A 19,484-nucleotide genomic window follows, 5' to 3' on the forward strand; every position below is an offset into this window, starting at 1 on the left:
TTGTGAAATAGGAAGCAAATTCTAGATTTAACTTTGGATTGGAGATGTTTGATATGGGTCTGGAAGGAGAGTTTACAGTCTAACCAGACACCTAAGTATTTGTAGTTGTCCACGTATTCTAAGTCAGAGCCGTCCAGAGTAGTGATGTTGGACAGGCAGGTAGGTGCAGGTAGCGATCGGTTGAAGAGCATGCATTTAGTTTTACTTGTATTTAAGAGCAATTGGAGGCCACGGAAGGAGAGTTGTATGGCATTGAAGCTTGCCTGGAGGGTTGTTAACACAGTGTCCAAAGAAGGGCCGGAAGTATACAGAATGGTGTCGTCTGCGTAGAGGTGGATCAGAGACTCACCAGCAGCAAGAGCGACCTCATTGATGTATACAGAGAAGAGAGTCGGTCCAAGAATTGAACCCTGTGGCACCCCCATAGAGACTGCCAGAGGTCCGGACAGCAGACCCTCCGATTTGACACACTGAACTCTATCAGAGAAGTAGTTGGTGAACCAGGCAAGGCAATCATTTGAGAAACCAAGGCTGTCGAGTCTGCCGATGAGGATGTGGTGATTGACAGAGTCGAAAGCCTTGGCCAGATCAATGAATACGGCTGCACAGTAATGTTTCTTATCGATGGTGGTTAAGATATTGTTTAGGACCTTGAGCGTGGCTGAGGTGCACCCATGACCAGCTCTGAAACCAGATAGCAGAGAAGGTATGGTGAGATTCGAAATGGTCGGTAATCTGTTTGTTGACTTGGCTTTCGAAGACCTTAGAAAGGCACGGTAGGATAGATATAGGTCTGTAGCAGTTTGGGTCAAGAGTGTCCCTCCCTTTGAAGAGGGGGATGACCGCAGCTGCTTTCCAATCTTTGGGAATCTCAGACGACACGAAAGAGAGGTTGAACAGGCTAGTAATAGGGGTGGCAACAATTTCGGCAGATAATTTTAGAAAGAAAGGGTCCAGATTGTCTAGCCCGGCTGATTTGTAGGGGTCCAGATTTTGCAGCTCTTTCAGAACATCAGCTGAATGGATTTGGGAGAAGGAGAAATGGGGAAGGCTTGGGCGAGTTGCTGTTGGGGGTGCAGTGCTGTTGACCGGGGTAGGAGTAGCCAGGTGGAAAGCATGGCCAGCTGTAGAAAAAATGCTTATTGAAATTCTCAATTATGGTGGATTTATCAGTGGTGACAGTGTTTCCTATCTTCAGTGCAGTGGGCAGCTGGGAGGAGGTGTTCTTATTCTCCATGGACTTTACAGTGTCCCAGAACTTTTTTGAGTTAGTGTTGCAGGAAGCACATTTCTGCTTGAAAAAGCTAGCCTTGGCTTTTCTAACTGCCTGTGTATAATGGTTTCTAGCTTCCCTGAACAGCTGCATATCACGGGGCTGTTCGATGCTAATGCAGAACGCCATAGAATGTTTTTGTGTTGGTTAAGGGCAGTCAGGTCTGGGGAGAACCAAGGGCTATATCTGTTCCTGGTTCTAAATTTCTTGAATGGGGCATGTTTATTTAAGATGGTTAGGAAGGCATTTAAAAAAAATATCCAGGCATCCTCTACTGACGGGATGAGATCAATATCCTTCCAGGATACCCCGGCCAGGTCGATTAGAAAGGCCTGCTCGCAGAAGTGTTTCAGGGAGCGTTTTTACAGTGATGAGTGGAGGTCGTTTGACCGCTGACCCATTACGGATGCAGGCAATGAGGCAGTGATCGCTGAGATCTTGGTTGAAGACAGCAGAGGTGTATTTAGAGGGGAAGTTGGTTAGTATGATATCTATGAGGGTGCCCATGTTTAAGGCTTTGGGGAGGTACCTGGTAGGGTCATTGATAATTTGTGTGAGATTGAGGGCATCAAGTTTAGATTGTAGGATGCCTGGGGTGTTAAGCATGTTCCAGTTTAGGTCGCCTAGCAGCACGAACTCTGAAGATAGATGGGGGGCAATCAGTTCACATATGGTGTCCAGAGCACAGCTGGGGGCAGAGGGTGGTCTATAGCAGGCGGCAACGGTGAGAGACTTGTTTTTAGAGAGGTGGATTTTTAAAAGTAGAAGTTCAAATTGTTTGGGTACAGACCTGGATAGTAGGACAGAACTCTGCAGGCTATCTTTGCAGTAGATTGCAACACCGCCCCCTTTGGCAGTTCTATCTTGTCTGAAAATGTTGTAGTTTGGAATTAAAATGTCTGAATTTTTGGTGGTCTTCCTAAGCCAGGATTCAGACACAGCTAGAACATCCGGGTTGGCAGAGTGTGCTAAAGTAGTGAATAGAACAAACTTAGGGAGGAGGCTTCTAATGTTAACATGCATGAAACCAAGGCTATTACGGTTACAGAAGTCGTCAAAAGAGAGCGCCTGGGGAATAGGAGAGGAGCTAGGCACTGCAGGGCCTGGATTCACCTCTACATCGCCAGAGGAACATAGGAGGAGTAGAATAAGGGTACGGCTAAAAGCTATGAGAATTGGTCGTCTAGAACGTCTGGCACATAGAGTAAAAGGAGGTTTCTGGGGGCGATAAAATAGCATCAAGGTATAATGTACAGACAAAGGTATGGTAGTATGTGAATACAGTGGAGGTGTATATGATGTAAAATAGGGTCTGAGATACAACATAAATACCTCAAATGATGTAAAATAGGGTCTGAGATACAACATAAATACCTCATATGATGTACGATAGGATCTGAGATACAACATATGTGAAAATGATTTTAGATCATTTACGTTAAAGGTTAAAAAATGAACGAATTTTTGTAAATAATATCTAACTCAACTTTTATATTTTTCAGTGTTGAAGACATGGATGTCTCATGGTAGGCTGGGATATGCTAAATTGGTCATATTCTAGGCCCTCTTTCTCCTCGCTTTCTGACCAGTACTTCTATGGGCAAACAAGTACGGAAGGTTTTGTTTAAATCAGAAGGGGTGAAGTCAGAAGTGACTTCATTCATAGAGAACAACCCTGAACCTATTTGCTGTTCCCCCTCCATCCCTCCAAAGCACAGTAGCCAGATGGAAGCTGTTGATCTACTTAGTCAGAGGTGGATGTAGAGACCATTACCCAGACCAGAGCAAACAGTCACAGTCTGCACTCCACAGTTTGCTGCTCACTGAGCTGTGAGTCCGCTAACACTAAACCATTAGAAACCATTACACCTGCAGGTTATCGCCCAGATTCCCAGAACATTGTTTTATTCAAGGAGCGCTAAAAAGGTCAATCACTAAGAAGGGTGTTTTATGTTCTTCTTTGACCTGCTGGGCTCAATTGCAGCAGCTGTGTTTCTTTCGTAAAGAACATGGCTGCCTAGTTTGATTCATCTATTTCATGTTGTGTTGTGTTTGCTGCTGATGCAAGCAACAGGGTTAGAGCAAGCAACAAGGTGATGTTATACTGGAAGGACGTCCCTGTGAGTTTAAAGTCCTAAACAACAAGATGTAAGTCTTTTCTAGATGAGAATAGTTTCTATTTGTTACTAGATCTCTTATTTACACTAACATTCTTTTGAGGAGCACCTGTTTCGTAGGTTTTCTAAGAGGTTCCAGTAACCCAACAAGCTTACCTGATCTCTTACCTGAGCTCCCGTATTGTGCCACTAACACAACCTAAAGATACATCATACCACCCACCCACTCTTATCTCCTCTGTGGTCAGGTAAGACTTGTGAAGCTGTATAGTATGGATTTGCATCAGGTAGCCGTTGAGGAGATGCTGCCCAGGAGCCCATGGAGTGTTGACCAATCTGTTAATGATTGAGTTGGCCTTCAACACTGCTGCAACCGGTTGCTATGCAGGTGGAGAGAGGGGATAGCTCGGTTGCCAGAGTAGAAGCCCAAGGCAAGATGGGGCTGCTGTAAATAAATATATCTCACAGTTACACAGGTAATTCATGTGAAAACAGTACATATTTACATTTTCTTTATTATACCAACCTGGGACAATTGCCCTGCAGCAAGGTTCATTAAATGTGGGGACCTTTAGCTGACATTTTGAAATAATTATCAGAGCTGATTCGAGGCCAATGTTCTTTCCATCAATTGAGAGAAAGCCTAATTTAGAAGCACATAATTGGTCGAAGAACTTTCCATACTGTGCTTCTGATCCTTCCCCTTGATAAGGCTAGAAACTGAGGCCATTTGAATGCGTGTGCACACACACGCGCGCGCACACCCACACCCACACACACACACACACACACACACACACACACACACACACACACACACACACACACACACACACACACACACACTATCTTACACACACGCAAAACACACACACACATTGAACTCAAGGATTTTCTCTCTTCCTCACATCCAGAGACGATGGTTGGCCTGAGAAACCGTTCCACGTGGGCCCCGCTTCTCCTCAAGGCTTCCTGCATCAAGTCCTGTGCCAACGGCTGCTCCCTGGGCATCACTGCACATCTCACCTACGCCAACACAGACACCGAACCTGTGGAGGGTGAGGTCACATACTGATGTCATGGGGAGAGGGGGGATTTTGGGCCTTAGCAATCGGTTAGTCACATATCAAGCCACAACATCTATAGCCAGATCTAGTCTTGGTCTTGTCTTTCTGTAATAGTCTTTCTGTAATGCAGTTCTTCAACTGCTGTCTGTTGTCTTTTATTCAATGCCCCTTGCACTTTCCCCCCACCCTTCTCCCCCAAGGTGTGTTTGTGTACCCGCTGGGGGAGAAGGAGGTGGTGGTGGGCTTTGAGGCGGTCATCGCCGGCCGCATGGTGGGAGTTCAGATCCAGAGTCGGGGGAAGCTGGAGGATTGCTGTCTGGACTGCTGCCCAGGATCGGGGCTCGACGGCCAATGTGGCAACGGACGGGAGTGGGGCTGCTGCGGGGGATCCAGCCTGGACATACAGTGTACCAACGGTGAACAAAGGGGGGAAGGAGAGATGTACAGCAGAAGGGAAGGAGGGAGGGATAGACGGGAGTGGGGCTGCTGCGGGGGATCCAGCCTGGACATACAGTGTACCAACGGTGAACAAAGGGGGAAGGAGAGATGTACAGCAGAAGGGAAGGAGGGAGGGATAGATGGGAGTGGGGCTGCTGCGGGGGATCCAGCCTGGACATACAGTGTACCAACGGTGAACAAAGGGGGAAGGAGAGATGTACGGCAGAAGGGAAGGAGGGAGGGATAGACGGGAGTGGGGCTGCTGCGGGGGATCCAGTCTGGACACGCAGTGTACCAACGGTGAACAAAGGGGGGAAGGAGAGATGTACGGCAGAAGGGAAGGAGGGAGGGATAGATGGGAGTGGGGCTGCTGCGGGGGATCCAGCCTGGACATACAGTGTACCAACGGTGAACAAAGGGGGAAGGAGAGATGTACAGCAGAAGGGAAGGAGGGAGGGATAGATGGGAGTGGGGCTGCTGCGGGGGATCCAGCCTGGACATACAGTGTACCAACGGTGAACAAAGGGGGAAGGAGAGATGTACGGCAGAAGGGAAGGAGGGAGGGATAGACGGGAGTGGGGCTGCTGCGGGGGATCCAGTCTGGACACGCAGTGTACCAACGGTGAACAAAGGGGGAAGGAGAGATGTACGGCAGAAGGGAAGGAGGGAGGGATAGATGGGAGTGGGGCTGCTGCGGGGGATCCAGCCTGGACATACAGTGTACCAACGGTGAACAAAGGGGGAAGGAGAGATGTACGGCAGAAGGGAAGGAGGGAGGGATAGATGGGAGTGGGGCTGCTGCGGGGGATCCAGCCTGGACATACAGTGTACCAACGGTGAACAAAGGGGGAAGGAGGATGTACAGCAGAAGGGAAGGAGGGAGGGATAGACGGGAGTGGGGCTGCTGCGGGGATCCAGCCTGGACATACAGTGTACCAACGGTGAACAAAGGGGGAAGGAGAGATGTACGGCAGAAGGGAAGGAGGGAGGGATAGATGGGAGTGGGGCTGCTGCGGGGGATCCAGTCTGGACACGCAGTGTACCAACGGTGAACAAAGGGGGGAAGGAGAGATGTACGGCAGAAGGGAAGGAGGGAGGGATAGATGGAGGGAAAGGATGGAGAGAGGGAGGGAAGGAGGAAGGAAGGAAGGTAGGGATGGAAGGAGGGAGGTAGAGATAGGGCTGGATGGATAGAAGGAGGGAAGGAGTGCATCAGAAGGTATTTTTCATTTCTAAAAGCTTAGGGCATAACCCACAGACAGTGGTGGAAAAAGTACCTATTTGTCATACTTGAGTAAAAGTAAAGATACCATAAAAGATAACGACTCAAGTGAAAGTGAAAATCACCCAATAAAATACTTTAGTAAAAGTATTTGGTTTTAAATGTACTTAAGTATCGAAAGTAAATGTAATCGCTAAAATATCCTTAAGTATCAAAGTAAAAGTATAAATCATTTCAAATTCCTCATATTAAGCAAACCAGACGGAACGATTTTCTTGATTTTTTGATTTATGGATAGCCAGGGGCACACTACAACACATCATTTACAAGCAAAGCATTTGTGTTTAGTGAATCTGCCAGATCAGAGTCAGTATAGATGACTGGGGATGTTCTCTTGATAAGTGAGTGAATTAGACCATTTTCCTATCCTGCTAAGCATTCAAAATGTAGTTAGTACTTTTGGGTATCATTGAAATGTAAGGAGTAAAAAGTACATTATTTTCTTTAGCAATGTCGTGGAGTAAAAGTAAAAGTTGTCAAAAATCTAAAAGTAAAGCACAGCTATCCCATAAAAGTACTTAAGTAGTATTTTAAAGTATTTTTTACTTATGTACTTTTCACCACTGCCCACAGATTCTGTTTGGTCCTATTTCATGTTTTCCTTTCTCTAACTTTCACGAAGTAATCTTTAATCAGTAGAGAGACAACACAGGAACTCAGGCACACCAGGGACTAAGGCACACCAGGGACTAAGGCACACCAGGGACTAAGGCACACCAGGGACTCAGGCACACCAGGGACTAAGGCACACCAGGGACTAAGGCACACCAGGGACTAAGGCACACCAGGTCTCCTCTGTGTGTCTGACCTGATTGGGAGTTTTCAAATACCACATCAGTCTCATTCCTGTTCCCCACCCCTTTGCTTCCTCTCTGCCTCCCAACTCTCCCTCAGCTGCCATTCTATGTGATCGTTTTATTGATCGTTTTATTGGGCGGCAGGTAGCGCTTGGGTGTTGGGATAATAAAAGAAAGGCCGCTGGTTTGAATACCGAGCCGACAAGGTGAAACATCGGTAGATGTGCCCTTAAGCCAGGCACTTGACCCTAATTTGCTCCAGGGGTGCCGTACTACTATGGCTGACCCTGTAAAACAACACATTTCACTGCACCTATCTGATGTGTGACAGTAAACATTTTTGATGCTAGGACAGCAGAGTCTCTGTTAGGACAGCAGAGTCCCTGTTAGGACAGCAGAGTCCCTGTTAGGACAGCAGGGTCTCTGTTAGGACAGCAGGGTCTCTGTTAGGACAGCAGAGTCCCTGTTAGGACAGTAGAGTCTCTGTTAGGACAGCAGAGTCCCTGTTAGGACAGCAGAGTCCCTGTTAGGACAGCAGAGTCTCTGTTAGGACAGCAGAGTCCCTGTTAGGACAGCAGAGTCTCTGTTAGGACAGCAGAGTCCCTGTTAGGACAGCAGAGTCTCTGTTAGGACAGCAGAGTCCCTGTTAGCAGAGTCTCAGACAGCAGAGTCCCTGTTAGGACAGCAGAGTCCCTGTTAGGACAGCAGAGTCCCTGTTAGGACAGCAGAGTCAGTGTCCCTGTTCAGGACAGCAGAGTCCCTGTTAGGACAGCAGAGTCTCTGTTAGGACAGCAGAGTCTCTGTTAGGACAGCAGAGTCCCTGTTAGGACAGCAGAGTCCCTGTTAGGACAGCAGACAGCAGAGTCCCTGCCAATCTTCTGAAAGTGTCTGAAACTCTAACTCTTCAGCATCTTCAGCATCTATCACCATAATAAAGTTGTCTTCAAAAAAAAAAAAAAAAGACCTTGCACTTGTCTCTTCCACTAGCACTAACTTTGCTGATAACTTCTTTACTGAGGGAAAATGTATTAACTAAGACTGTGACATGTGGTTGTTTCACCTATCTACTGTTATTGTAAGATGAAGGCACTAACTGTAAGTGGCTCTGGATAAGAGTGTCTGCTAAACGACAGAATTTAAAATTGTACCTAATACCCTGCTCATCCAAACCAGCCGCTAAAAGAAATCAGTTAGGCTTTTATTGAAGAGTCTCAAGCTAATCCATTTAGTGAGACCGCCCACCCGGAGACATGCCATTAGTCTTCCTCTCGTTCAGAGAGACCTCCTACCTATCTCTGAACGTATCACAACACCCAGGCATGCATTCCTATTATGAATCCTGGAACTCTCTTTATAAATCACTTTGTAGGCTATACATTCAGATGCAAAGAATCTTTACCAGAATAGAAATACCCTTTACCTCATTCACTTGATTCATTTAACATAATGGTATAATCTTGTAGGATGGGGCAGAGGACTAAAAGGATTTGTCGTCTTGCCTCTTCGTGAAATGGCTTTCACTTAGTGTAAAAAATGTATCGACTTGAAGTGAATGTTAGGATTCTATTCAATCCATGGAACCATGCACTGACCATTTTTTTCCTGAATCTCTGTCTTTTAGGCCATCTCATCCTAGATGAAGACTTGGAGCGAACCACCTTCGTCGTAGGCACAGGGGTCATTGGCTCGATGGACATAGTATCTGTCATCATAAGTACGACCGTGGAACTCCCCACCTTGAAGAGTGGCGCGATCCACCTGGTCTACCCCACAGTACTCACTCCCATCGCCACAGGGCGGGTGACTGCAAGCAAAAGCGAAAATGGGGCGAAATCAGATGAAACAGGGTATTTCCCTCCCCCTTGAAAATGATCTAAATGTTTGGTAGTTTGATGTCAATAAAATTAATTCCCACAAGTGCTGAAAAAACAACCAAAAGGTCATGTGTAATTCAAACTCTGGTGCTTAATATTCCCCCCCCAGACCCACCAGTTGTTTTGGAGCCACCTCAGGGAAACAGGAGAGGGTTTTGGGTTCGGAGCAACAGTGTGCCCATGCCATCTTCACCAGCCCTGCCACCAACCTGGCACCCTATGAGCTCAACTTCCAGCTGCTGGTCCGAGGGGCATGCCTGCTGGCTGGTATACCCATATTATATACCCATCTATCGGCCCACATTGATTTACCCAGGAAGTCTCATTGATGTCAACATACCTCTTTCCCACGAAGTAGCTTTGCTATTGTAGCAAACAGCAGGGCAGGGAAGTGAACCAGGGTAAACCCATTTGGTGGTAATTGTAACTTGGTTCATATAGGCTTGATACACTGCCCCCTTAGAACAGAAAAGGACATCCCCGTGCTTCGGCACCTCACAGCCCCCTCACACTTCTGGGCCGTGCAATTCCGATGGCCTTACCGCCGCCATCCCACTTTTGACACCAGTGTATCAAACGGAAGGGCAGGGAAGCAAACGCGGGTCGCTGGTGTGAAAGGCAAACACCCTAGGCATCGTGCCACTTGGCTCATATAGCGAGGATCACTACAATATCATCCCTATCTCTTCCTGGTTTGGTGACGCAGAGTTCTTTGAGTACAGCAAACACTCGAGTGGGTGGGAGAAACAGCTCTTTCTATCTTTAGCCTGTCTCCTGTAATGATATAGTGACAGATACAATTGGCCCTGGCACTCCCATAGTGATATATGAAATGTGTCTGGGAAGGCGGGACAATGAGCTCAGAGTGAGGCAGCCCAGGGACGGGGACAGAGTAAGGGAGCTGAGAAATGAAGGAGGTGGTGGGTGTGTTTGGAACAGGGCCAGGCTACTGTAACTGCACTGTGCAGCAGTCAAGATATTAAGTGGGGGGGAAATTAGGCTACTCAATGGGAGTGGAATCACTCCGGCCTGTCTGAGAGGGAGCGTACCCTTTCCCCAGCCCCTTCCCTTAACCTCTTCCTCTAGCTGGCCCCTACCCCTATCCCCTTCACCTAAGTGTTGTTGTTGAACTGGGCTTCTCTTGTCCCTTTCTCCAGGTCTGGAAAGCCCTACCCATGCACTCAGGGCAGATGCAGACCCCAGCGCCCAGAGTGCTTCCTCCACCTACATCACCCTGGCACAGGAACACCCCTATGACAGACACATAGAGATCATACTGCACCTCAGTGGTGAGAGAGAGTGTCTGTGTGTGTGGTTGTGCATGTGTGCGTGTGTGTGTGTGCGTGTGTCACAATAGTCTCTGATGGCCTCCTTCCTTATCTCACTGATCATGAGTTCTGTCCCCAAACTCTCTACTCCAGAGCCTCACAGCCCATTGGTCATCCTGGAGAGGGGTCGGCTCACCTTCAGCCAATACGAGCAGCAGATCTGTTCCCGCCGCGACTTCATTCGCTGTGCTCGCAAAGAGCTGGAACCGGAGAAGAAGGTGAGCTGGACTGAAAGCGAAACAATCAGTGGGCGCAAACAACAGTGTGTGGCTTCATTATATTTCCTTTAAACTATTTACCCAACCCAGTACCCAGCAAATAGCCTTTCATGTCCTTATAATACATCTATACATTATTTGGACGAACACACAGTATATTCTGGCTGTATATGTTTTTTTTATTGTCTAATAAATTCTATCAATCAATCCTCCTGCACAGTTGGAGTTTGTGAGAAAGCGGTACCACAAGGACATCCTGAGCAGCCCGGTCCTGATGCTCAACTTCTGTCCTGACCTGCTGTCTGAGCCTCCAGAGCTGCACCGTGCCACCAGGGAACTGCTCTTCCTCATAGACCGCAGCGGCAGCATGAGCGGCATCAACATCCACCGCATCAAGGTGATGATGGAGAAAACACATAGTGAAGAGGAAGGGATAAAAATACGCCTACAGGTGAAGTCGGAGGTTTACATACATCGTAGCCAAATACATTTAATTAAACTCCGTTTTTCACAATTCCTGACATTTAATCCTAGTAAAAATGCCCTGTCTCAGGTCAGTTAGGATCACCAATTTGTTTTAAGAATGTGAAATGTCAGAATAAAAGTAAAGAAAATTACTTATTTAAGCTTTAATTTCTTTCATCACATTCCCAGTGGGTCAGAAGTTTACATACACTCAATTAGTATTTGGTAGCATTGCCTTTAAATTGTTCGACTTGGGTCAAACGATTCGGGTAGCCTTCCACAAGCTTCCCGCAATAAGTTGGGTGAATTTTGGCCCATTCTTCCTGACAGAGCTGGTGTAACTGAGTCAGGTTTGTAGGCCTCCTTGCTCGCACACGCTTCTGACCACAACTTTTCTATACGATTAAGGTTAGGGCTTTGTGATGGCCACTCCAATACCTTGACTTTGTTGTCCTTAAGCCATTTTGCCACAACTTTGGAAGTATACTTGGGGTCATTGTCCATTTGGAAGACCCATTTGCGACCAAGCTGTAAATTCCTGACTGATGTCTTGAGATTTTGTATCAATATATCCAAATCATTTTCCTCCCTCATGATGCCATCTATTTTGTGAAGTGCACCAGTCCCTCTTGCAGCAAAGCAACCCCACAACATGATGCTGCCACCCCCGTGCTTCACTGTTGGGATGGTGTTCTTCGGGTTGCAAGCCTCCCCCTTGCAAGCCTACGATCTTTTCCCCCATGTGCAGTTGTAAACCGTAGTCTGGCGTTTTTATGGTGGTTTTGGAGCAGTGGCTTCTTCCTTGCTGACCGGCCTTTCAGGTTATGTCGATATAGGACTCGTTTTACTGTGGATATAGATACTTTTGTACCTGTTTCCTCCAGTATCTTCACATGGTCCTTTGCTGTTGTTCTGTGATTGATGTGCACTTTTCTCACCAAAGTACGTTCATCTCTAGGAGACAGAACGCGTTTCCTTCCTGAGCGGTTTGACGGCTGTGTGGTCCCTAGGTGTTTATACTTGCGTACTATTGTTTGTACAGATGAACGTGGTACCTTCAGGCGTTTGGAAATTGCTCCCAAGGATGAACCAGAGTTGTGGAGGTCTACATTTTTTTAATGAGGTCTTGGCTGATTTATTTTGATATTCCCATGATGTCAAGCAAAAGAGGCACTGAGTTTGAAGGTAGGCCTTGAAATACATCCACAGGTACACCTCCAGTTGACTCAAATTATGTCAATTAGCCTATCAGAAGCGTCTAAAGCCATGACATAATTTTCTGGAATTTTCCAAGCTGTGCCAAGCTGTGCTTCTGGTTACGACAGTGCAGTAATATCTAACAAGTAATCTAACAGTTCCCCAACAACTACCTAATACACACAAATCTAAAAGGGGTGAATGAGAATATGTACATATAAATATATGGATGAGCGATGGCCGAGCGACATAGGCAAGGTGCAATAGATGGTATACTAAACCCATGTCTACTTCCTGTCCCAAGGAACCAATGGTGGTAGCTCTGAAGAGTCTTCCTCCAGGCACCATGCTCAACATCATAGGCTTCGGCACCACCATCAAAGCCCTGTTCACCACCAGCAAGCTCTGCACAGATGTAAGTACTACGTCAGAGCTCAAATGAATAGTCCACCCTAAAAAGTCAAAGTTTGTCAGATGCTTTCACACCTCAAAGAATTAATCTATTATTGATTTGCACTGATATTCCCCACAATCTGTTATGCTGATCCATTGTAGATCCATATATATGCATTAAGAGAAATCTGCAGGGCTCAATCACCAAATGAATGTGAAGTATACTGTGTAACCTTGACAATGGGTCTCCATTTGCCGAGCAACCATGAGCTTCCATCCAACCTTACATGTATGAAGATCTACAAACCATGTTAAAGTGCAGAGCTTAACATGCTCAGTCAGACAAGGTGTTCTCAGCAGGACCTTGATGAACTTTAAAAAAATAAATCACTTGTGGACCTTCTGTCCTGTCCCCCTCTCTGTTCCAGCTCATTCAGAGTCCAGGTCAGCTCACATCAGGGTTGCCCTAGCAGCTGAGTATCTGGTTTTAGCCAGACCAGGGCTGTGCAAGGACAAACAGCAGTTAAACAACATATGGTGACCTTTCATGCATATTACAATGAGAAAAACGAGGATGAGCAATAGCCACCTAACCTGTTCTCTCTCCCTCTCTCTCTGTCTGGTTTAATTCATCACAGATTGTCATGGGTGTTTGTGTCCCCTTTGTGATTTGGGTTTAGGCAGGTGCAAGTGCTGACGTTGGGTGACCTACACTGTTAATGTTGTTCAATGATGGTCTACTATGGGTTTTGTTACGTTTGTATTCGCTTACAGGTTGGACAGGGCTTGATTACATTCTAACGTCAATAGAAATATAGGATTATGTCTGTTTGATTTATTCCAATTCAAATCAATTGAGCTCTTCCAATGTTTACATATCAAACAATAGGAAGGTATTTACCCCATTCTACCAGACAGATAACAAGAGATTTATTGAAACTCGTAAGTGCCCCTCATTTCTCCTCGCCCAATCTGATGCATATCATACTATCCCTCTGTCAATTATTTAGTGTACAGTAGATGTATGCTACCCTTAAGTTTTTATGCCCCCTCATTGATTAAATTAATTAGAAGAATAGTTTGGTGATCATACACTGCTTATCTAACGTGTCCATCAATATGAACCAATAGGCTGTAATCCTATCTGTCCCTCCCCTCCCCTATCCCTTACTCTCCGCTCTGCTCCCCTCTCCCCAGGTGACCTTGGCACAGTCCTGTGAGTACATCCACAAGATGAGGGCTGACATGCGGGAAACCAACCTGCTGGGGGCGCTGTCCTGGGTGTATCAGCAGCCTGTGCAGCGCTCCTGCCCCCGCCAGGTGTTCATCATCACAGACGGCAGCGTCAGCAGTGTGGGCAAGGTGCTGGAGCTGGTCCGCAGGAACACTTGTGCTGCCAGGTATTGTCTGACCACGGCTGGTAGAATGAGTAGGAATGGGATCATTTAGCGTTTAAAACCTACTGTAGTGATCAAAAGTGGTACTGTAGGTTCAACCCTGAATATTGTGGTAATAAAGTGTGTCGGTGTAAGTCTGTGTGTTTGGAAGGAGAGAGAGCAAGAAAAAGAGAGAGTTAGAAAGAGAGTGGCTGATGCAGTATGAAGTATCAGATATAAGCCACACCCATTAATCCCACTAATTGCTTCCCTCTGCAGTTACTGCCACGCCACCCCCCTTTCCAGCTCCCTGGGCATTGTGCAACAATAACTCCATTTATCCTTCATTAGTATTCTACTGTTAGCCCAGCTATCCCCGACAGCACACTGGTTATGTTAGAGAAGATGATGGAGGTACGTAGGGAGCGGTCAAATTACAAATGTGATTCCAACCTCTAACCCTAGCCCACGTGTGTGTGTGTGTGTGTGTGTGTGTATTGATATTCATGTGGGACAATGAGTCTGCCCTTCCAGACAGACAGACATAGCTGCATTCAGAGCAGAGCAACACACTGTCTGTCACTTGGCTTTTTCAATTAGTCTGGCCTGTGGCCCTTTCAGCCATTCAATTAGTGAAATGCCATTTGATTCCTCTCAGTGTTGTGTTCAACACTGCTGTGTGTAGCTAATAACTCAGGTTTAGATACGAAGGACACAGTAAGTCCATCATAGATCTCCTGGTTTTAAAGTCCCTAACTAATAAATCTGTCTAAATTTGCGACAGTAGATAGATTCTCTCTCTCGCTCTCTCTCTCTCAACTGAATAAGAGGTTATTTTACAGTTTTTCTCAATTGCTAAAACATAATTTCTGAAACCTTGCTCCATTTCCTGAAAATATTAAACACAAAACCTCATCTTCAAGCACTATTTACATAACCCCTGACTCCTCTTACAAAATTAAATATTCACCTCAGAACAGTTCTACCTGTGTTCAAAATCAAACACTGCTCTCAAATCATAAACAAAGTGATCAAACTGATATACACTGTCAAGCAGTCAGTAAACAATACACCGAAAAATAGAAAACACATTGTTCAAAACATACAATTCTCAGGGAGAAGTACATTTTTAATCTAAAAAAATATTCATATATTTCCGTCATTGTCCTTTTATGAACATCAAAATGTTCTATCATAGTAGCTCAAAATTGATCAGAAATTACTACTCTTTGCAATTTTGTTTTTTTGTTCTTCCTCCTCCTTGTACCCCTATTTTTACAGTACTGTACCCTGCATCTCACAAACTTGTCCTTTGTCTCTGTGATACTGTAATTCTTGTTCTTTGTTGATATGAACCTGCAACCAGTCAAAATCTATTGGGCAGACAGTAGTTAATAAATGGAAAGCACAATGTTCAGGGCCATACAATTCATCCATTGTACAGTATACAGCCTACAATGCACTGTACTACAGTATCCATTCTCAGACGTTCTCCTTCCCACCTTCAACAACCTGTTTGCTCTCTGAACTGGCTTATATTGGTTGTGTCGCAGCATTTGAAACAGGATAAATCCATTTTGAGTGGTTGTGTTCAATCAATGACATATGTTCTCTATTTGTATTTGATTGTTGCCACTTGTGTTTACCAGTATGGATGACATGTGCATTAGAGTGCAGAATGTGTTTTGAGAATGAGAATGTGTTTAGAGTTTTGCTGAAAAGTCTAAGTGAGATCTGCAAATGGTGTTTTACCATGTGAAATGGTTTAATATATTGACAACAGACTCCATAATTAGCTAAATGAGTCCAGGCAACTGAGAACTTTGTTCAGCCAATGGGTTTTAGTGTTTTAGCAATTGAGGAAAACTGTATTATTATCCAAGGTGCTTTGGTCTTGGCCTGGGCCCCAGAGCCTGCAGGAGGCTCCTACAGGGCGTTGCCAAGGTGACAGGTGGAACCACAGAGTTCTTGGGTGATGAGGAGAGGCTGCAGCCCAAGGTGAGAAGCGACATCACTGTCCCCTAGTGGGGAAAGTAAACTATTTAAATAAATATTTCACTTTGGGGAAATACTGTAGTAGGCTACTGGGGACAAACACTCTACTCTAACATTCAAAGATTATCGCTGCCCTCCTCAAGCTAAAAATTAAAACACATTTGAATCAACCTTTAACCCCTAATGTTTAACTAATCACTGATCCCTCAGCTGATAAAGTCCCTGAAGAAGGCCTTTGAGCCAGTCCTCACAGATGTACGTATAGACTGGTACCTGCCTGATAACATGGAGGCTCTCCTGTCACCCAATGAGATCCCTCCGCTTTACCCGGGGAATCGCCTGATTGGCTACTGTACCCTGTACGATGTGTCTAGCTTCAGAGGCAAGAAGACTGAGGTGAGTGTCCAACTATCCACTCTGGAAAGGCTTTCAAGGTTCCTGTCTTGTGGACAGCATGTAAACTGTGCAGAATACAAAAGTAAACTCAGTCCCTTCTCTCGCCTTGTGTGTTCTGTAGGGGCGTGGTCGGGGCTATAAAGGCTTGTCTCGGGGCTCGGTGGGCTCTGTGTTCGGCCTATCCAACGACGAGCTGTCCCCTCCCTCCGTGTCTGAGCTCCTCCCTCTGGTTACATCATCAGAAGGCGCAGACCTAGAGGAGGCGCTGAGGGAAATCTCCCGGGAAATCTCCTCAGAGTTCTCCTGTGCCAAAGACACCGACACTGGGACTAGTACAGGTGAAACACTGACACTCAAGAAATGACACGGTCACTCAGTTCCCTCAATTCAAAACCTGTAAAGTTCCTTCGGCTTTGTGCATATTACACCTGAAGCACAATGATTATAATTGTGTTCCTCTGATATCTCATCCACAGGTGGAGAGGTGGAATGGTCCAGTGATGTTCGTGGTAGGATCCAGGAGAGTTCTTACATCCAGGAGCAGTATGTTCTGACCCGCTGCTCTCTGAGCAGTGAGAGGGGGCTGCCCTACACCCACACCCCCTCCACCTCCGACTCTATGGGAGTCCCTTACCCCACTGATCTGCTCCCCATCCCATGCCTGGACACGGGCTCCCTGCCGCAGGGCCTCGAGAAGATGGCTCCACCCGAACAGAGAAGCACCCTGTCCCGCTGGGGCGAGTCGCCATGGCAACAGCCCCCCTCCTCAGAGAATACAGATTCCGTGTCAGAAAAGGTAGGACTGAACCACCTCAATACTGTAGTCATTAGATGTTACTGCTGTAAATATTTTTTAACCCAGTGTACTCGGTTTCCCGTGTCACAATCCAGGCAGGGCGTCTGTGTGGAGGGGAGGAATCTCGAAGGAGACAGAGGGCATTGGCCCGCTCAGCCATGTCTGCAAGGAGTTTCTCCTCCCCCCAGGGTGAGCTGGACATGCACCGCCTGAGGAGGGCACTAGAGAGAGTCTCCTTTGATCAGGCGGTGGGGGGGAGGCTGGAGGAGAGCGATGGGGAGAACCAGCCTACACCCAGAGGAGGGCTGTCCCGCAGGAGCCTCACTGACTCCAGTAGGTTAACTTCGTCACCTCTAGACTAATGTCTGAAACTAAACTCCCTCGCACTCTCTTTCTCTCTACTTTCCATCCATCCACTAACCCTCTCCTTCTACCCCTCTTTCTCTCCCCCTAGACGGCCTGCTGTTCCCTGTCTCTCCTCTGGACTGGGACAGCTTCACTGACCCGGAGTACCTGTTTACCGCCGCCCCCCCGGACGACCCCCCCACGCCCCCTGCCCAGTGCCGCTCCCTCATCCACGGCCTCCTAGGAAGCAGGCCTGTATCCTGGGAGGTCACCGTGGACCTGACACAACTCTGGGCCCCTGAGGACCAAGGGACAGGAGGGACATCCGGGGGAAGAGGAGAAGGGGGAGACCTCTGGGAGGAAATTATCCACCAGCTGACAGCTCGCTCTGCAATCAGGGACTTTGAGAAGATGGCGGAGAAGGAGAGTGACATCGAGCACGGTGAGGGTTTCCACCAGTGTTCCTCCATTTTGGGATTGAGGAGGTCACAGGGTGTACAGGGTTTTGTTTCAGCCTTGATTAGTTGAGTACAAAGGGGTATACTACAAAGCAGGATCAAAGAGTTAGCCAGCTAACTTGCCTAAATATTCTGATGTAACTTAATTTTTTTGAAACATAAGCTTGAAATGGATATGGTGTAATTGATTCAACAAACGAAAATGCAGGGTCCGAAATTATTGGCACACTTGATAAAGATGAGCAAAAAAGACTGTGTAAAATAAATAATACAAATAGTAAGCTACAGGTAACTGCCAAAATAAAGGAAACACCAACACGAAGTGTCTGAAGCAGGAAATCTGGCACCAGGAGCCAGAACAGCTTCAGCACAACTGGGAGTGTCTGGAACTCTGTCGGAGGGATGCAACACTATTTCAATGGTCTTGAAAACAGGGGTGCCAATCATTTTGACCCCTATCTTTTTGAGAGAACAAAAGTACAAAATCTCTTTCTCTGAGTAATTGTAGTAGTATAAAATAATATAATTTTCCTATTATTTGAGCACACAATGGCTGCGTTTACACAGGCAGCTGAATTCTGATCTTTTACCACTAGGTCACTTGCCACAGGCAGGTAGCCTCGTGGTTAGAGCGTTGGACTAGTAACCGAAAGGTTGCAAGATCGAATCCCTGAGCTGACAAGGTAAAAATCTGCCGTTCTGCCCCCGAACAAGGCAGTTAACCCACTGTTCCTAGGCCGTCATTGAAAAAAATAATTTGTTCTTAACTGACTTGCCTAGTTAAATAAAGATCAGCTCTTTCCACAATATTTGGGGAAAATATCAGAATTGGGCTGCCAATATAGCTCAGTATTTTTATTATTTATTTTATAGTCTTTTTGCTCATCTTTAGACCTGACTGTATCTAAGTCTCGCTTTTATAATGAACAAGAACATCTATAGTTATTTCTTGTTGCTTATCAAAGTTAGATGGCTAACTAATTGATCCTGCTTTGTAGTATACCTGTCTCTAAGTGTATGATTGATTGTATGCCATATACTTGTTTTGCAGGGCCTGCTAAGCGGTACCGTATGAAAGCCATCCAGACCAGTAAGAGCTGTAACATCATCTGTACGTACACAGCCTTTACTGCCACTGACGCCAACACCAGCAAGGGTCCATCAGACACTGTGGAAGTGAGAAACACCGGTAACACTTCAGACAGTTCCACAGTCACAGCAAACCTGAAAACACATGGCCTAATTTGACAATATGCATGGTAACTGAAGTCTGTTAAACGGCATCGATCAAATTTCAAACAACTAAATGTATTTCATACAGCCCTTCTTACATCAGCAGTTGTCACAAAGTGTTTTACAGATACCCAGCCCAAAACCCCAAAGAGCAGGCAATGCAGATGGATGGGTGGGGAAAAACTCTCTACAAGGCAGGAACCTAGGAAGAAAGAGAGACAGGAACCAGGCTCAGAGGAGTATGGTTTGGATAGCAGTGGTGTGTGGTGACTGGTATCCCGTCATGTGTAGGGTTGCGTTTGGGGAACAGACAGAGCTCCCAGGCAGGCAGTCGCAGACAGAGGGCCTACTCTGTGGGGCTGGGCCGACGCCCCTCCAGCAGAGACAGTGAGGAATTTGAGGACACCTGCAACTCCACAGGTAAACCTACAACGCA

At 46.4% G+C, this 19,484-nt stretch overlaps 1 protein-coding gene across 1 annotated transcript in view; it reads left to right on the forward strand.

The window, feature by feature from the left end:
- vwa5b2 (von Willebrand factor A domain containing 5B2) overlaps window positions 1-19,484 on the forward strand; it is a 35,322-nt gene that overhangs the window by 11,227 nt on the left and 4,611 nt on the right. Inside the window, 17 exon segments of the mRNA XM_024390923.2 lie at window positions 4,305-4,448; window positions 4,658-4,873; window positions 8,596-8,821; window positions 8,958-9,115; window positions 10,006-10,137; window positions 10,270-10,394; window positions 10,615-10,791; window positions 12,361-12,471; window positions 13,647-13,849; window positions 15,709-15,823; window positions 16,031-16,216; window positions 16,338-16,554; window positions 16,693-17,012; window positions 17,108-17,345; window positions 17,467-17,799; window positions 18,867-19,004; window positions 19,340-19,468. Of these exon segments, the coding sequence (XP_024246691.2) occupies window positions 4,310-4,448; window positions 4,658-4,873; window positions 8,596-8,821; window positions 8,958-9,115; window positions 10,006-10,137; window positions 10,270-10,394; window positions 10,615-10,791; window positions 12,361-12,471; window positions 13,647-13,849; window positions 15,709-15,823; window positions 16,031-16,216; window positions 16,338-16,554; window positions 16,693-17,012; window positions 17,108-17,345; window positions 17,467-17,799; window positions 18,867-19,004; window positions 19,340-19,468 (3,163 nt within the window). The 5' untranslated portion in view covers window positions 4,305-4,309.

Source organism: Oncorhynchus tshawytscha, linkage group LG28 (genome assembly GCF_018296145.1).
Source record: "Oncorhynchus tshawytscha isolate Ot180627B linkage group LG28, Otsh_v2.0, whole genome shotgun sequence".
Taxonomy (NCBI): domain Eukaryota; kingdom Metazoa; phylum Chordata; class Actinopteri; order Salmoniformes; family Salmonidae; genus Oncorhynchus; species Oncorhynchus tshawytscha.